This window comes from Carcharodon carcharias, chromosome 4, assembly GCF_017639515.1.
Source record: "Carcharodon carcharias isolate sCarCar2 chromosome 4, sCarCar2.pri, whole genome shotgun sequence".
NCBI lineage: Eukaryota > Metazoa > Chordata > Chondrichthyes > Lamniformes > Lamnidae > Carcharodon > Carcharodon carcharias.
Window position 1 is genome coordinate 60,990,524 of NC_054470.1, and position 19,236 is coordinate 61,009,759.

Here is a 19,236-nt window from a genome sequence, read left to right on the forward strand (position 1 = left end):
TTGGTTACAAGCGGCAATAATTTGTTAGCTTAGGGTACATCATTGGTTTGCGTACTATGACAGCTTGGAAACAGCAAACTTCAGGCATGTTATTAACAACTCCATCTCTCATTCAATTACTTTTCTTAAAAATACAGCTACAGTTAAGTCAAGTTCTCTTAATTACTCCTCTGAATTCAAGGGTCCATGTTGATGGTTTGAGAAACTGCATACAAACGAGCCTGTGAGATTCAAATCATCCATGCTGTCCTTTGAAACAAATGGAAAGTGATGTTTATTTGATTTTTGTATGCTGTTGGGCACATCAGCATATATAGAATTAAAAGTTGGAAGTGAATTACACGGCTACAATGTAATCAAGAGCACCAGATGACGTCAAGCCTTAACAGCAAATCTAGGGAGGCTTGTGATTATCTGAGTACAAGTTGGTTGACATCCTTAGCTCACATCCAGAAAACCTGTATGAAGTGGCATATTTAGGACTTTAATAATTGGTTAAGTTAGTGTAACAAAGGCATGCAAATATGGTTTATTTAATTACCAAATTACAGCATGAGAGGCACAGATTTGACTGCAAGCTGTTTGGTTTCCCCCATCTCAGCTAAAGTGTTACAGAAGTGCAATTAATTTACCGGGAATGGATTAGATACCTATAGCATATTTGATTTCATAATAAGGCTAGAGGTATAAAAAAGCCTAAAAGCAACACTTATCAAGTAATTTGACTAGGATTCCTATAATGATGAGGTAATTTTAAACGCAGCCCTTAAAAGTTTAATTGAATCAGTCCCTATCTGTGACATCAATTGATTTTAAAGTTTTATTAAATAATATTCCCCATCTTTTAGGTGATCTCAAGAATTGCATACACGATAGGAAGAAACATCCATGTCCAATTATAACTTAATGCAATGTGCTAGTTGTACAGTGCAATATTGGTAAAGAAGAAGAACAAGTACATCAATATACTCTACACATTAGTATCTAAAAAGAGAAAACATGAGTGAAAGTTTTTAATTTAAATTAGCAATAAATCATGGGGATTGTGAGCTCAAGTTTTTGATTAGCATTTCTGGTAGTGAGACTCCTCGCCATGAGTGCGATTTCATAAAATGACCTTTCCTTTGTCAGAACTGAAAAACAGAGACAAGTGAGGTTGTACAGCAAACCAAGAAAAAGGAGGCAGTAAAAAGGAATAGTTCCAATATAAAACACTAGCCTATATTTCTTTTCAAATGTTGTACTGCATATTATTAACCTTTTCTGTTCCTATTTCACAGTTCCAGTATTTGCACCTTTTCTTTTCATCTTTAATGAAAAAAGAATTAGGTCTCGGGAAGGACTCGGTCCTAGAATGTAAAATCAGCAGTCGTTAAAGAAAATGAAGTTAGGCTGTCTTCAGTTATTACTATGCTAATAAAATTAGGCCAAGAGATAAGTGGCAGCTGAAACTTTTGAAAAAATACTATTTTAGGTGTTAATACTTCTTTATATTAACTGCCTTGGCTGGGTGAAACACTCATGCCTCTGAGTCAGAGATTTTGGATTCAAATCTCCAGGGAGCTGGGCACATAATCTAAGCTGACACTCCAGAGTAATACTGTGGGACTGTTGCAAATGGAGTACCAAATTTTGGATGAAACATAGGTGAACATGAAGACGTGATATGGCATAATAATCTTGGCCAACATTAATTCTTCAGCTGATCAACACCACTTAAAAGATAGATTATTGCCAATTTATCTCTTTGCCATAAGAGAGACCTCACTGTATAAAAACTATTTTCCCTACATTACAATAGTGACCACAATTCAGACATAGGTCACTGGCTGTGAAACATCGAAAGGCATTCTGAGGTCATGAAATGTGCTATATAAATGCAAGTTTTTTTCTAATCTGGCTTCAAACTGTGTCATCTACTCTCCCCCAAGAGTACATTAGAAAATGCCAATGATAACTTCTAATTAGTTAAGCACACCCAAGGAGAAAGCTGAGAGAATAATACTAAGGGCATTTTCGTATTTCAGCTATGATACTGGATGATTGGCATTTATATATAAGCTGGCATCCACTGTGCATCACCCTCTCAATTTACATTCAAAGTGTAGGCCCATTTAGTCATGCTCTGCACATTTCCACAATTTGCGAGATAGCATTAGTACAACCTGGAAGCATGATCTCAAGACATAGCAGGATCATGACACTGATTGCTTTTTCCCAAGTCAAGCTTAAGATAGGCCTGGAATTAATCACTCTTCTTGAGAGTTAAAGAGAAGTAGAAATGTGATGGATTTTATACCATTTAAGAGGGGGTGGAGCAGATGTTGCAAAATACAAGATCAGGGATAGGTGGGAGCTAAGGAGAAATTTGACAAAGATGCATTGGAAACGTTTGGTAACAGTGGAATTGACATCACGGGTTCAGAGGTTTGGGGCGCAGGCTGCAAAATCTCAGAGCAGCTTGGAGAACCCAAAAAAATGCACCACCAATGCTAACGGGATCTCACAGTTTGCGATGGTTCTGTTGCTTCCACGACTTAAAGCAACTCTGACAAACAGGGCCTGGAGACGATGGAAAGCAGTATACTTGTAAAAGATATTGCCCAACCCAGAAGTGAAGTTTTTGCATTAAGTTCAAATTGTTCGCGGCAAAAACAGAATAACTCCATATTCCTCCTCGCCCAGTTAGGAAAAGCAACACTCCAGTTTGACAATGGTATGACACCATTACTACTGGCACGTCAAATTAATAAAATGTTAAGGTTAGCATTATAGCATTTGTTTAAATAGCTTTACATTGATAACAAGACTAAAACCAGTATTTTATGTTTAAATCAAAAAATGGGAAAGGAATATTTTGCCCACAAAATTAATGAGCATCTTCTCCAGATGAAGTGCATAACTGAACTCCTAAGAGTATAAGATAAAGAACTAAGGGTAGAATTGACACTTACAAGGTAAAGATTTAAATATAAATTGTGGTGTAAATAATTTGGTCAATTTTATATCTTTGCTTCCGGTTCTTCATTAGAGTGTACTTACACCTACCAAGCAAATGGTCCAACAACCTCTCCTTATGATAAAAGCAAAATACTGTGGATGCTGGAAATATGAAATAAAAACAGAAAATGCTGGAAAAACCCAGCAGGTCTGACAGTCTCTATGGAGAGAGAAACAGAGTTAATGTTTCGAGTCAGCGTGACTCTTCTTTAGAGTTCCAGCATTTTCTGTTTTTATTTCATATTTATTGTAATCTATCCTTATCTTCTAGTATACTCTTGAGGGGTTATTTCAAACTAAATCTGTGTGTGTGAAAATGACACAGTAAACATAGAAAACATCAAACTACTCTAATGGCTCAACAACATTGCCTAATGAGAATCTAAGACACAAAAGCCTGGATATATATAAGGCAGCAGGGGAATGAGATTGTGCTGGGGGTCGGGGAAAACTGTGAAGGTGGAGAGCTTGCTAAATCTAATGGCAGACCTCATCGTAACATTTTTATTCCTTTGCCCACCTGGCAGCTAGCCAGATTGAGGGGCTGTGCAGCTGAGGGGCAGGAAGTCAGTGGTAGAAAGCGAGAAACGTTGGGGATTTGGCAGGGGTAGTCAAGACTGGAAATCAGGACGGAGAGGGGGAGCCAGCAAAGATAGTGAGGTTGGTAGGTGAGTCAGCACAAGATTTTTTTAAGGGGCTGGGAAAAGCACTCCTGCTTCTCCTGGCCCAAAAGCAGTGTTCTAAAAAGTGCTTCGCTGCTGCATCTGGCTGTTCCTGCCTCATCGAAAACCTGGTCAACTAACACAAAATTCAAAGAACTACCAAAATATGATGAATGGAGCCTCATTAACATATTATAAACACTGAACTGCCTCTCCAGAACTCTGATGCCCCAAAACCTATCATGGTTAAAACAGAAGTGAGTTGGATTCAGTTTTCACATATCTGCCAATTTAACTCCAACACTCTCCCACACATAGTGGAGGGAGTTAAATTCTCCCCATAGTAACAAAAGGCCTCAGATTTGATCGACAGACTAAGCCAACTTACTTTATATTAGCTGTGACAATAATATTGGTGGCACAATTGGTCTCAGTGCCCTTGGGTTAAGGAAAATAATGGTTTGGGTGGGCTTCTTGTTCTTGGACACTACCCTGCAACATCTGCTGGGAAATCACATGGGATACATCAGATGAGTGAGCAAGCTTCAATTCACCCCAAGTCAAATAATCAGCTGTCACTCTCTGTGAAAGTTCAGACATCAGTGATGGCTACTTGAATAGGTTCTGGAGGTGACCTCATACCTGAGGAACCATCCTTTAGTAAGGAGATGAGGAGAGGAAAGAAAACTGCAAAGCTCCGAAAAGCACAGATTGCACTTGCCAAGCTCATCAGAGCTTGAGCCAATTTTTTATTAAATACAATATATAGCATGGCCCAATTTCTCCTTCTGTTGCTATATCTTTTAAACAAAATCCATTTCTACCTCCATCCCACATCATCTTTTACTTTATAAAAACTAAAAAACTACAGATGCTGGAAATCCAAAACAAAAACAGAATTACCTGGAAAAACTCAGCAGGTCTGGCAGCATCGGCGGAGAAGAAAAGAGTTGATGTTTTGAGTCCTCATGACCCTTCCACAGAACTGAGTGAATATAAGGAGAGGGGTGAAATATAAGCTGCTTTAAGGGGGGGGTGGTGGTGGGGTGAGGGGAGAGAAGTTGGGGGGGGTGGGTGTGGTATGGTTGTAGGGACAAGCAAGCAGTGATAAGAGCAGATAATCAAAAGATGTCACAGACAAAAGAACAAAAGAACACAGAGGTGTTGAAGGTGGTGATATTATCTAAACAAATGGGCTAATTAAGAATGGATGGTAGGGCACTCAAGGTACAGCTCTAGTGGGGGTGGGGTGGAAAGGCTAGCAGGGCATAAAAGATTTAAAAATAATGGAAATAGGTGGGAAAAGAAAAATCTATATAAATTATTGGAAAAAACAAAAGGAAGGGGGAAGAAATAGGAAGGGGGTGGGGATGGAGGAGGGAGTTCAAGATCTAAAGTTGTTGAATTCAATATTCAGTCCGGAAGGCTGTAAAGTGCCTAGTCAGAAGATGAGGTGCTGTTCCTCCAGTTTGCGTTGGGCTTCACTGGAACAATGCAGCAAGCCAAGGACAGACATGTGGGCAAGAGAGCAGGGTGGAGTGTTGAAATGGCAAGGGACAGGGAGGTTTGGGTCATTCTTGCGGACAGACCACAGGTGCTCTGCAAAGCAGTTGCCCAGTTTACATTTGGTCTCTCCAATGTAGAGGAGACCGCATTGGGAGCAACGAATGCAGTAGACTAAGTTGGGGGAAATGCAAGTGAAATGCTGCTTCACTTGAAAGGAGTGTTTGGGCCCTTGGACGGTGAGGAGACAGGAAGTGAAGGGGCAGGTGTTGCATCTTTTGCGTGGGCATGGGGAGGTGCCATAGGTGGGGTTGAGGAGTAGGGGGTGATGGAGGAGTGGACCAGGGTGTCCCGGAGGGAACGATCCCTACGGAATGCCGCCGGGGGGGGTGAAGGGAAGATGTGTTTGCTGGTGGCATCATGCTGGAGTTGGCAGAAAAGGCAGAGGATGATCCTTTGAATGCGGAGGCCAAGGGGGACCCTATCATGTTTCTGGGAGGGAGGAGAAGGCGTGAGGGCGGATGCACGGGAGATGGGCCGGACACGGTTGAGGGCCCTGTCGATGACCGTGGTGGAAAGCCTCGGTTAAGGAAGAAGGAGGACATGTCAGAGGAACTGTTTTTGAAGGTAGCATCATCAGAACAGATGCGACGGAGGCGAAGGAACTGAGAGAATGAGATAGAGTCCTTACAGGAAGCGGGGTGTGAAAAGCTGTAGTCGAGGTAGCTGTGGGAGTCGGTAGGCTTGTAATGGATATTGGTGGACAGTCTATCACCAGAGATTGAGACAAAGAGGTCAAGGAAGGGAAAGGAAGTGTCAGCGATGGACCATGTGAAAATGATGGAGGGATGAAGATTGGAAGCAAAATTAATAAATTTTTCCAAGTCCCGATGAGAGCATGAAGCAGCACCGAAGTAATCATCGACGTGCTGGAGAAAGAGTTGTGGAAGGGGGCCGGAGCAGGACTGGAACATCTTTTACTTTACTGTTTCTTGCAATAAGATTCCTTTTATCCCCTGAAGTTTCCATTTTGTGCCTTTCTTATTTATCTCCGCCTGTAGTTTCTGTGTTAAATTTTCTCTCATTTCTCTTTCATTTTCTTTTCAATTATTCATTTGATCATTTGTTTTTTGATGGTTGTATTCGCAAAAGAATTTGAACTTTCACACTGCTATGGTGACTGGCATAATACATTAAAATTTTCCTTTGACTGCAGGAGCCCTAATTAAGTTAATATACACAAAGGCACTCATGCACCCAATCAGATAAGTAAAGTGCACTGTGACAAATGTAAAACTAATTCTTCTCTATTTGTGAGAAGATAAATCATTCTAAGACTACTTCATAAACAGCATAGCTACATTTACTGCAGCAGTAGCTAATCTCACTGTGGCTTCAGTACAAAGCTATTTTGTGTGTTTACATCTCGTATTAGTTCTGCCCCAGATGAAATAGTGCCTCATTGGGATAGGATGCAGGATCCTTTTCCACACTGAATTATACTCCTAGAACTAAACATGAGCCTGGGGAATAAATCTTGAAACAATATTCACCCTAATACAAGGTCTTTGCGCAATTCCAGTTTCTATTTTTGGTCTGTGTCATGGCCGTGATACTTGATTATCAACTTTATTCAAGGACATTACAGATGAATTACATCCTTCAACATTTAAAACCCAGAACATATTCAAAAGTAAAAGGGACATAAATACATTGTTTAATGCATGACTCAAAAAAAAACATGCTATCAGACTATCTTCTGTCCAAAATCCCTACAGCAATAAGCCTTGTAACAGACATAAGCTACCACAAGTGAGCTATAATTTCTCCTACTGATAATTTTAGCAAAAGCATATGCTCACTATTTCAATAACATTTTCAATTCAATGGATTTCATCACAAGATTTCAGAAACCTCCTTACATGGAACCATTCAGATGAATAAATCACAGCAATTTAAAACCCATTTATTTTTAAGTCTCTTCATACTGTGGGAGCAGATGGCTACTGCCACAGCAATAGAATTTATTGGTCCCTATTCTTCTGATTGAATACTTAACTGTGCACAATAAGAGCTGCAGCTGTATCAAATGATTCTACATCCATAGTTAGATATCACAGCATCCATAATGACTTCAATGAAGCATAAACTGGAGTCCCAAATGATGCCATTTTAAAAATAAGAAAATAGAGATCTACAAGCAGACAAAACAAAGATAGGAAATAAGTACATACATACAAGCGCTGCAGTGATTCAACATACTGGAGAAATATGGCAAGGCCTTGAGCCCGTAATCCTCCACCTGCTATTATCAACTGAACTTGAGCCATGTGTGAAATTTGAAGCTTCTCACAGATTCACTACATGTGTGTACCTCTACTTTCAATCAGTGTAGGTATTGTATTTGCAGTGTGTGTTCCAATAAGTCTTACGATCAGTCTGAAAAAGACAGAGATCTTGTACCTCAAACTCCAAGACCCCATAGTCACAATCAACATTACATCCAACTCAGTTCAGAAGTTCTGCTATCTTGGGAGTCTCCTCTCCAACAATGCCACATTGGAAGATGAAATTGACCATCGTCAGACAAAAGCAAGCTCAACATTCATCTGGCACACCCACAGGCTATGGAGTGAGCATGGAACTTGTTTCAAAACAAAGATCAAAGTTTACCGGTCGGTGGTTCTCACATCTCTTCTCTACAGCCGTAAGGCATGGACAATCTCCCGGCATCACAAAAATCAACTAGATGAATTCTGCTTTCATTGTTTTAAAGATATATCTGCAACATCAAGCATCAAGACAAAATCCCTAACACCAAAATTCTTGCAAGGTGTCGCATACCTGGTAACTAGAGCATGCTCATCAGAGGTCAGCTTTGCTGGGTCAGCCATATGGATCACAAGGAGGATCCCTGCACAGCAAAGATAGTATTCTACAGTCCCCTGAGCTGGTAATTCACATCATAGGACATCCCAAACTTGGATACAAAGACATTCTGAAAGCCAATCTGGGAGCCTGTAAGTTGGACCCCACTACATGGGAAAAAATAACTCTGGGACAGTTCCAAGCAGAGAATTCTCTATCATCAAGCAATCTCAGTGTTAGAGAAGAGCTAGCATTAAATTGGCAATCTCATTCAAAGAATCATATTATAATGGTGCACTATAACAGAAGTGTCCAAACTACAGCCCATGTCCACACACGGACAATATAGGACTGTATTTTTGCTTTGAGGGGGGAAACAGTCAGGTGCTGGGGCTGTTGGGGGGGAGTGGGTGGCAGTGAGGGGAAACAATCATTCATTGGATTTTGACTGGGACTACCCTTAGTTGACATAAAGATGGCTTTCGTGTCCAATTAAGGGTGGCAGGGGGCCTCTTGAAGCTGGAAGGCCAACCAGAGGTCTTCCACCAACAGAGGAGAAGGTGGCTCCAGTGAATTGTGCTTCAACAAGACGGTGCCCTCTCAGCCACTTTTGTAGAAATTCAATTAAAAAATAGAGGAAGTGGCCAGGCCACCAGTGTGGTGGTGGTGGTGGTGGGGGGGGGGGGGGGGGGGGGGGGGGGGGGGGGGGGGGGGGGCGCAGGGGACGGGGAGGGAGCAGGGGAGGGGGCGGGGGAGGGGGGTTAGTGGGAGGAGGGTAAAATTCCTCTACAGGACAACCTTTGCAGACAGGCAGGCAGGGAGGGCCTATGGGCCTGCCTGGAGAACTGGCACCCCGACCTGCCGCTGGTTGCCTGCCTGATCTCCCCACCCCTGTCATGTTAGGAAACCGGAGGCCAACTGGAAAATCCCACTCAGTTTTCTTAAGTTTCATTTTACAAGGCAAGTGAGCTTAATTAGCTGCCCACCTTATGGGAGAGGGCAGTCCTGCCAGCTCAAAACCCACATCACCCAAAATAAATGGCAGGAACAGGATCAGGAAACCGGCATGCCAACCGGTTCTGGTATTTTCGGACTGCATCTGCTTTCTTACCCGATCTCAGCAGAACCCAGAAATCCTACCCATGGACTAGTAATAAGGCCATCAAAATACAGGCCAGTTTAGTTCTCTTTGCACTAGATTTATTACTCACTGATTTGCCCTTTTTGAATTGCCTGGATTTTTGGAGAGGGCTTACTACTATTACCTCATATATCCCAAATCATAATTCCAAGATCTGTTAATCTTCACAGTCCTGCAGGTATATGAAAACAATGGGAATATTAATTTAAATGTTATGTGTAACCACCCAAGGCTCATGGTATACAACTCAGCGGGCCACAATGATAAATAATAAACACCTACATTGGCAGTCACTCTGAAGTCATGACTGAGGTTCAAGAAGAGAGCAGAGAAAGCTTAATCTGTACCTCACCCATCCTATATGTTTAATGTTGATAATTGACAGTTGAAATGCAAAGCACTTCTTGCCTAATATTATTCACCTTGATGGGGATTCAGAATAAAAATTCACAATAAGAAGAGGTTTGAAGGGAGGGTCCCAACAATATAAAACAATCTGTGGTACTAGCCAATCACTGAAAAAAAGAGCTTGTGCCCGCAAGAAAGCAAACCATACCAGAACGGGTAGATAGCTAAGGTTGTGTCTTAAATCTTCATAGTTAATTGACTTCAAGAACAACGACAACAACTTGCATATATATGGCATCTTTAATGTAGTACAGCATCCCAAGGTGCTTCACAAGAGTATTATCGAACAAAATTTGATACCAAGCCACATAAGAAGATGTTAGGGCACATGCCCAAAAGCTTGGTCAAAGAGGTAAGTTTTAAAGAGTGTCTCAAAAGATGAAAGAGAGATAGAGAGGCAGGGAGTTTTAGGGATGTAATTCCAGAGCTTTGGGTCTCGGCAGCTGAAGGCACAGTCCCCAGTGGCGGAGCGATTAAAATCGGGGAAGCTCAAAGGGCGAGAATTGATTGACCACAGATATCTCAAGAAGGTTAGAGGGCTGGAGAAGTTACGGAGAAAGGGAGGGGCAAGGCCATGGTGGAATTTGAAAACAAGGTGAGAATTTTAAAATCAAGGCATTGCCCAACTGGGAGGCAATGTAGGTCAGCGAGACCAGGAGTGATGGCTGAGTGGGGCTTGGTGCAAGTTATAATATGGGCAGTAGGATTTTGGATGAGCTGATGTTTTTGGGGACCTCCCTGAAACCTCACAGTGTCCTATCTAGTTATTTGAATTCATCCCATTTACACTTCGGGATGGAACTCAGAGTAGTGATGAAAATAGTGTAATTGTCTGATGAGGGTTGATTCATAAAGCCCCGTAACATGAAGGCGATGTTACCTAAAGGGCAAGATGAAAAGTCAGCCTACTTGCATCTAGGACAAATAGCAACCCGCAACAGTTTGCTTCACTAAAATTGGCTATTTATATTTACAGCCTGTAGTTCTTTGCTTCAAGAAAAGACACTTATTTGGTCTATTGCAAGCACTAGTAGTGCTCTGTTTATACTACAACACTGCTACCAGAATTCATAGCTGCCCTTGTAGCCAGCCCTGAAACATAAATGCAACATTACCATGTCAGACAATTAATAGCTGCTCTGATGCAATGGGAAGCAGATGTTACTCAGGCTCCCTTGTGTTACTGACTCTGCTGCAAATCGACAATCACACTGTATTAATATACCACAAATCAAATATTTTTCTATAACAAATTAAAATTACAGATTTATTTGCTTTTTACTAGACAACATTATTGCAAAGTAAACAGGATTTGAAGTGCTAGTTCACCTTTCAAAAACCTATTTGTGTTCAACTAAATAATACAGATGTAGCAATAATGAGCCAGCAAGAGAGATGTTTTTGTTTAATTGAAGTGCCATAAGTTGTTTTTAAATTCAGAAGAGCATAACAAAATTACACCAATTTTACAAACCCAAAATTCCTATCATTACCCTACCAAAATTGGATGTCACGATGCACCTGCATCCCTTCTGTGTATCACTGTGGGCTGTCTGTGCATACATGTTACACATTAGATGCACACATATCTCTAGTAATTCAGGAAAAGAAATGGGTATTTGCATTTCTTTATTTTGATTGCAAATCTTACTTCTGGTCTGCAGTCAGTCCCAAAGAGAATGACTGAGTATAGGAATTTAGAAACTGTAAAAAGCGATTCTAGGATATGCCGTCTCTGAACCTACTTCATTAAGCACACCTTTGGATACTTTACATAATTTCTCCCCACTATCTGTTCAGTACTCTCTTTGCTCTTGTAAAATGCCGTTGGATATTTATTGCATGAAAAGATAAATATGCATTACTGTTGCTGTTCACACATGGACTTCCCTGAGGAGTGGTTGGATTGAGGTTACGAGAAGGAACCCTTGCCAATTTTCCCTTCTCTGGGTCCATAGGCACTGTGGCTAATTGGGACACACCTACCATTATCTCAACTGGAAACAATATGGACACAAGATCAAACCTGACATCTCCCTGTATGATTCAGATGCCCAATGGATAGACTTACAGAGCCAAAGGCAGAGGTGGATATATTGCTTATAGAGAAGTCTAAGTATTCTTTCTCCTCCTTTCCCCATAACATTGATCAAAAGAAGGATGGAATCATTTACAATGAACTGGTGTAACCAGCATTCATAAGCAAATCTACTGGGAATCAAGAATATAATACATGGAAAAAATAATATCCTTGATGAAACTGTTGATAAAGCCTTAACATAAAGAAGCATCAACGTGATTTTAAAAATAAAGTTAAAGTAGAAAAGTGCAAATTACATAATCATGTAGTTTGTAACTATTTGTAGATTGCTTTGTTTGATCATATCAATTCACCTTTCACTTAAAAACTTTAATAATTAAAAAGACAGCAACTTGAACTATTTACAATTCCACACATTCATTGGTCCATGAAGTAACCAGCTACAAGCCTCAGAAAACACACTTGAGAAATACAACTGAAACAATACAACTTACCTACAACAACGAGCAGAGTCCAAATTAGATATATCCCACTGTTGAAACATGTTGCATATTGTCGAAATAAGTACATGCATATAGGTGGCAACACAAAAAATAAAACATTGCTGATCTGCAAAATAAAAATTAAACTTATGTATAGTATGTAAATATTACAAACACAATGAACTCAATATGATTGACATTACAACAAAACAATTGGTCTTGAATCAACAAGCAGCAGTCAGAAATTGTAATAACGACGGACTCTAATGGTGAACAGAGAATCTTTGAGAAATTTTACTGTGGTACCAATGACTAAGGCTGGGACTTTCTGGCCCTGTTGCGGGCAGGACCCGCCATGGGTGAGGCGACAGCCAGGAATCCATTGACTTGCGGCGGGACCGGAAGATCGTGGTGGCGGGCGGGTGCAGAAAATCCCGCCGTTACGGTTCTCTCAGGGTTGCCAAAAAATAATATACGGTTGGGCCACATAATTTACACAATTATGGCTAAAAAAACAAAATCACTGAGTAACTATTGCCAGAAAAGGCTATTTGGCCTAGTTTAACTCATCCATGTAGTAAAGCCTACAAGTCCCTTCATTACATCACCCATTTGTGTTTTATGTAGTTCAAGGTTTTTGCCACAATTTCACAACCCAAAATACCATTCCTTGTGCAAAACAAGCATTGCATGAAGAACTTCCATGTACTGGCTCTATATTTTTCTTTCATCATCTGTGGATGTAGCAAATGGATTGTACCTGAACACAGCCCCAGTGCTAGATTCACTGCATATAGTTAATGCAATTGACTGCAGGGCCATGGGAAATTGATCCATCAACCTCAATTTTCTTTTGTCAAAAAATATGCTTGATTCATAAAATTTGTAGAAGTACATTACATAACAGTTCAAATGTGACATTATATGAAGTGCAACAATGTAGTGTTCAATTTCTTTCAGCATATTGCATGGCACTCCAAGGTGACTCACTATACCTATAATTACAGGTTGTGTTTTCAATTTACATTTGTATTTCATGTCAAACATTCTCTAGTGCATACAACACAAGGGGTTTTTACATAGTTTCCAGCCTCTTGGTGTATGATGGTGAGAGAGTCGTGAACTGTGGCCTTTCCCCAGCTTTGCAGTGGCAGCCCCAAGCTTTAGTACATCACTTGCACATTGCACATAGTCTTGCACCTTGGAATGTGACTGTCAGTAACACACGGTCATGGCCAGCTCTTTGCAGGGGAAGAACAGCAAATTTCAGGCAGACCAAAGAGCATCTTTCACTGAGTTGACGGTCCTGAAACGGCACTTGATGATTATCTCAGTATGCATCTCTGGGGACAGCCCAGCACAGAGTCTTCTGTTTTTGAACTGCTCAGAATAAACCTCAACAGAAATCACTGCATCTCTTTCCAGACCTTCTTTGCAAAGGCACATTCCAGGAGGAGGAGGAGGAGGAGGGCAACAGTTTCTTCCCTACAACAACTGCCCTGAGGACAGCATGCAGTGGTATTTAGATTCCAGGTGTACATTAAGGATCTGACAGGACGATCCCTTCTCACCACTAGCCAAGCTATGTCTTGGTGCTTGTTTAAAAGTTTTGAAGATGAGGCATTCTGCCAAATGGCATTGACAGTCTGTGCAGGGAACCATCCAACATGGTCTAACTTCTGAATTTCCTATAAGACTTTGAGGACATTACGTGTGGAGCATTGCCTGACGGACTTATGGTTGAAAGTGTTTGTTTGCACAAGTTTTTCCACAAGGGACAGATGGTACAGCATAGTCCAACCAAACGGAGCATTCTGTGGTAATGTGCAACACCAGGGACTGATAGAACCTCAGCACATAATAATACCTGGTGTTTGCGAACCAAAGTTCTACACACAACTTGATGCAGCTGCACACAAAGCTGAGCCTCATTATTATAATAGCAGCAAGCTGTGGACACATGTTATGGTTTTTTAAAATTACATTAATAGTCTGTCACATAACCAATGATTTCTATAAATTCATTGTTACTTCTTTACTCTTGCTCACTTTGTCCCTATTCTTAAAACTTCAAATTCTATTGGCCTTTTTATGATATCAATGCAGGTACACTTCCATGAAGTGAAAAAATGAATCCCATTTCTCTCTTTTCCACGTGTTCAGTATCTTTCCATTAAATGTTTACACCCCCTTTATTCTCTCCAAAAAACTTACCTCTCAATTATCCACATTGCATCTGCCTGCCCATTCTGCAATGTCCTCCAGCAATCTTTCAAAGTTCTCTTTGTTATTTGTCAAACCTTCTACTTTTGAATCACCAGCAAACTTTAAGATTGAGTTCTCTACGCCCAAGTCCAAACCATACATCCAACCAAAGTGGTTGTCATACATACAACCAGGCATGATTCCTAACAGCCAGTCACACACAACTTAGAACATTGCAAGAAGGAGCCTCTTAGTATGAATACACAGCCTGGAAATACTGCCCATAATCAAACTGAAAGGGTACAATTCATTTCTGTAAGTGTTCAAGATGATGTAACTGACTGAATGCACAGAGGACCCGACTTAACACTGAATATCATTGAAAGTCAAGCATATTATTGCTTTGGAAATGAGAGAGGTAAAAAAAAGGTAAGAATATAAATGTTGCAGGCGGGCCAACTGTGGAAGGATGAAGAAATGAAGGCTAGGAAAGTTTATGTTGGAGGAAGAAACCCAAACGATATGTGAAGAGTTGGAGACTGGTTTGTTGGTGAGAGCTTGGGGCTGCCGCGGGCAGTCAAACCGCCACTAACGCATTAGCTCGGAATCACTAAAAGCAGAACAATTCTGCCTTTGGACTCTAGGGGGCATGTCAAAAGCCATTCTACAAAAATGCAACACAAAAGTTTATTTTAAAAGGATATGCACCAAACGGGGTCACTGTGGGCACACTTCAGGAGTTTATAGCTTCGCCCTGTCACACAAATATGCCTGGGGCGGACAATAACAGGTTGGAACAAAAACAAAAATACCTGGAAAAACTCAGCAGGTCTGACAGCAGCTGCAGAGAGGAATACAGTTAACGTTTCGAGTCCATATGACTCTTTATCAGAACTGAGGGAATATAGAAATGAGGTGAAATATAAACTGGTTGAGGGGAGTGGGACAGATAGAGCTGGGTAGAGGGCCAGTTTTAGGTGGAGGCAAAGGAGAGATTGCCAAAGATATCATAGACAAAAGGACAAAGGGATGTTAATGGTGGTGATATTAGCTAAGAAATGTGCTAATGCGACATTAAGGGTAGAAAGCAAGACGAGCAAGTAACAGATAGCCCTAGTGGGGCTGGGGTGAGGGAAGGGATTGAAATAGGCTAAAAGTTGGAGATGAAACAATGGATAGAAATACATCTAAAATAATGGAAATAGGTGGGATAAGAAAAATATATTTAAAAAATATAAATTATTGGAAAAAGGGATGGAGGAGAGTTCATGATCTGAAGTAGTTGAACTCAATGTTAAGTCTGGAAGGCTGTAAAGTGCCTAATCGGAAGATTTGCGTTGAGCTTCACTGGAACATTGCAGCAGGCCAAGGAGCATGAACAGTCTGGAGCATGAATGAAGAGAGCACCACAATGTGCAGCACAAACTTCCCCATGGACGAAAACAACAACAAATTCCATCAAGTCAGTTTCCTGCTCCAGCCGCTTCTCCCTCCTTACAAAAGTTCAGAGCGACATCGCAATAATCAATCCGCAATAATTTCAATTTCTTAAGAATAAAATTTGCATCTTATTTCGCTTCAATGTAAAACAATAACCCTATTTTTTAAAGAAATACTAAAAATTGATACAAACCGTGTTGTAAAATTCAGCAATGTTTGAGACGATCATGTAATTCCCCTCACACCAGTCCACTTCAGAACTGCCAGCCTGCAACTGGTTCCAAAATCGGCTCATACTTCGACTTTATTGATCTATAGTTGCTTCTAGTTAAAGCTCTAGCGTGCCGGCGATCCCTTGGACCCGTCTGCTCTCACTCTGCAGATTCTGCCTCAGAAGCCCTTCAGCGCCCAAGCGCAGGCTCAGCAGTGAGCTATTTCTCCTTTTTCCTGCAATGTCACTCAGGATAGTCACAGCTTTTTTTTCTGTTTTCCTGACCCCGGGTTTCCCTTGACGTGAACCATGTTGCGCTGGTTCAATGGGACAGCAGATCTGCTGCTTCGATCCCCACGGTCAGCCGGGTCGCACCCCCGCCCCGCGGTTACTGGTCCGCCTGGACGCCTTTCTGCTCCTGGGTCGGAACTTGTCCACACCGCCCCCGCAAAACAGGAAGGTGGCAAACGCTGCTTTGGACGAAAAGTTTGAACGATGCAACAACCGTACACAGTATCATCATCTGGTTTACCGTGTCAGCATCAAACGCGAGTTTTCGTCTGTCACCACCTCCCTGCATTATCTCTTTACCGTAATAAACTTAAGACCATTTCTCATCAGCTTGACACATTCCTGTTAATTGAGGAGGACCGATGCACACGATGGGACATGTCATGGATTAGATAAAAGGACAGGTTAAAACCCTAAGTCACCACTAAATACGAAAAACTAGTTTTAAAAATATGAAGAATGTAAGAGGAAGGAAAGACTGAAATATATAAAGGAGTCTGGAGAGTCTCTGTTTCAATTCCGTGAAGGTGTAGATAAGAGATCAGTAACAGCAACACCTTTGAAGCTTCAAAGAAAAATGAGCAAAGTTAAGGCCATAGAACTATTTTTACAAAGCTATCGCAATACTGGGTGTTATGTTAAGGTGTTTCAAACATAAAAGTAAAACCTCAGTAAACTCACTAGTGGGATACTCTGCAGTTTTTGGCCCCACGCTATAGAAATTATCTTAAAGCAACAGAGGGTACAGTGCATATGCACGAGGGTGCCACCTAGTGTGATGTATTGCAAATACAAAGGAAGCCTGGAAAATGTGGGACATTTTTTTAAGCGGAGATTACAAATGATTTGACATTATAAAGAGATGGAACTGGGTAGTTAAAACAGACTGGATCTAAAATAAAGGGATGTAGATCTAAGGATGAATGTAAGAGATTTAGGGCAGAGTGCAAGAAGATTTTTTTTTTACAGAGTTTAGTGAGGCTTTGGAATATACTACTAAAGACTGTAGCAGAGGTCATGTCAACATTTGACAATATGTGTGATGTGTGGTCCAAGGAACAAGAAGTAAGATGATATGGGAACAGGTGGGCACACAGGATTAGGACTATTGCACAATCAGAACATTCTGGTTGGGTTGCTTCCTGTTGTAATTCTATGTAAAAATGATTAGGCCAAATCTCTGGATTATTAGACAAATAACACAGTGGTTATGTTATTAGTCTATAAATCCAGAGGCCTCGATGAATAAATCAGCAAATGCAAGTTCAAATCCCACCAAGGCAGTTTAAGAATGTAAATTTGGGTTAAAAATCTAAACTAAAAGCTAGTATCAGTAAAATTAACCATGAAAGTCTTAGATCGTTATAAAAAGCTAACTGGTTCACTTATACCATTTAGGGAAGGAAACTGGTCATCCTTACTCAGATTCCAGTCTCACATCAATATATTTGGTTCTGACATGGCTTCTGAAGTAGCCTAGTAAGCCACTCAATTGAATCAAACTGCTATAAAGAATAACATTGTAGGAGCACCTTCACCACATTGAAAGCAGTGGTTCAAGAAAAAGGCCCACAACCACTGTCCCAAGGAAACTGGGGGATAAGCAACAAATGCCAGGCTTTCCAGAGAGGCCCACAATCTGAAAATATGCCTTAAAAAAGAAAATGAGAAAAATTAAACATAGTTACACAAATAAAGTCAAGAGAGGTGTTGGTGACTAAAGGTTAGGGATGGTTCACATATCAGACAACCAAACTTCTTATATATTTTTCAGGAATATATATTTCAGAATATGTTGGAAGCATATGCAACATATTCAGTTGTATGAAGTATCATAGAGATGGGACACAGATTTGATTTCCACCCAGTTAAAATTCTGACCTCAACTATGTTTCTGTAAAGACATGCCATGCAAAGTGCAAGTATGTTCTGCAAGAAAAATTTGAAATGGAGACTTCCACAGCAACCTGCCCTTTCTCTCTAATATATGTTGCGTAGTCAGGAAACGCACTTCTATCTCTAGAGTTCCCCAAGGATCTATCCTTGGCTAAAATAAAAGCAAAATACTGTGGATGCTGAGATCTGAAATAAAAACAAAGTGCTGGAAAACTCAGCCAGCCTGGCAGCGTCTGTGGAGAGAGAGATAGAGTTAATGTTTCGAGTTCAATATTACTTTTCTTTGGAACTCCGAGAAGAAATCCAACACAGAGTTCGTGGAAAACATTTTTTTCCCTAGTGTGTGGTTAGAATGTGGAAGTTGTTACCACAAGGAGTACGCAAGGTGAATAGCATATATGCATTTCCGTGAAAACTAGATAAACACTTAAGGGAGAAAGGGATAAAAGAAAAGGACTTGCATCTAAATAGTGTCTTTCATAACTTTAAGACATCTCAAAGTGCTTTACCATCGATGATGTAAATCTAAAGTGTAGTCACTGTTGTAATGTGGGAAATGAGGCAACTAATTTGTATACAGCAAGCTCCCAAACAACAATTAACAATGGCTAGATAGTCTGTTTTAATGATGTTGATTGAGGAATAAATATTGAAGAATATGTTGATAAAGTTAGACAAAGAAGGGAGGAGGATCATATGGAGCATTAACACCAGCATGGACCAATTTGTCTGAATGACCTGTTTCTATGCTGCAAATACTATGTAATACTATTATTTTAACTCTGAGATGAGCTTCCAAATACATATCAGCTTCATAATCAAGACATCACATCCAAGATCATAAGAGTAGGAGCCTGCTCTGCATTTCAATAAGCTCATGGTTGATACTGATTGTGGTCTTAATTCCACTTTCCCTCCTTTCCCCATAACTTTCACCCCCTTGTTGATCAAAAATCTGTCTAATTCTGCCTTTTATGACCCAGCCTCCACTGCTCTCTGTGGAAGACAATTCCAAAGACTAACAGTCCTCAGGGAAGAAATTCCTCCTCATCTCTGTCTTGAACAGCAGATCCTTATTCTTAAACTGT

At 40.7% G+C, this 19,236-nt stretch overlaps 1 protein-coding gene across 6 annotated transcripts in view; it reads right to left on the bottom strand.

The window, feature by feature from the left end:
• The window catches only part of acer2 (alkaline ceramidase 2), an 80,286-nt gene extending 63,750 nt beyond the window's left edge, over positions 1-16,536 (bottom strand). For all 6 annotated transcript variants that reach the window (XR_005942824.1, XM_041186238.1, XM_041186239.1 and 3 more), the window contains exons 1-2: positions 15,944-16,536; positions 12,118-12,232 (exon numbers count right to left, since the gene is read on the bottom strand). Coding sequence is in view for 5 of the 6 variants with exons in the window: in XM_041186238.1 (XP_041042172.1) it covers positions 12,118-12,232; positions 15,944-16,045 (217 nt within the window). In the remaining variant the exon portion in view is untranslated. The remainder of the gene's footprint in view (positions 1-12,117; positions 12,233-15,943) is intronic.
• Between the last annotated feature and the right edge of the window lie 2,700 nt (positions 16,537-19,236).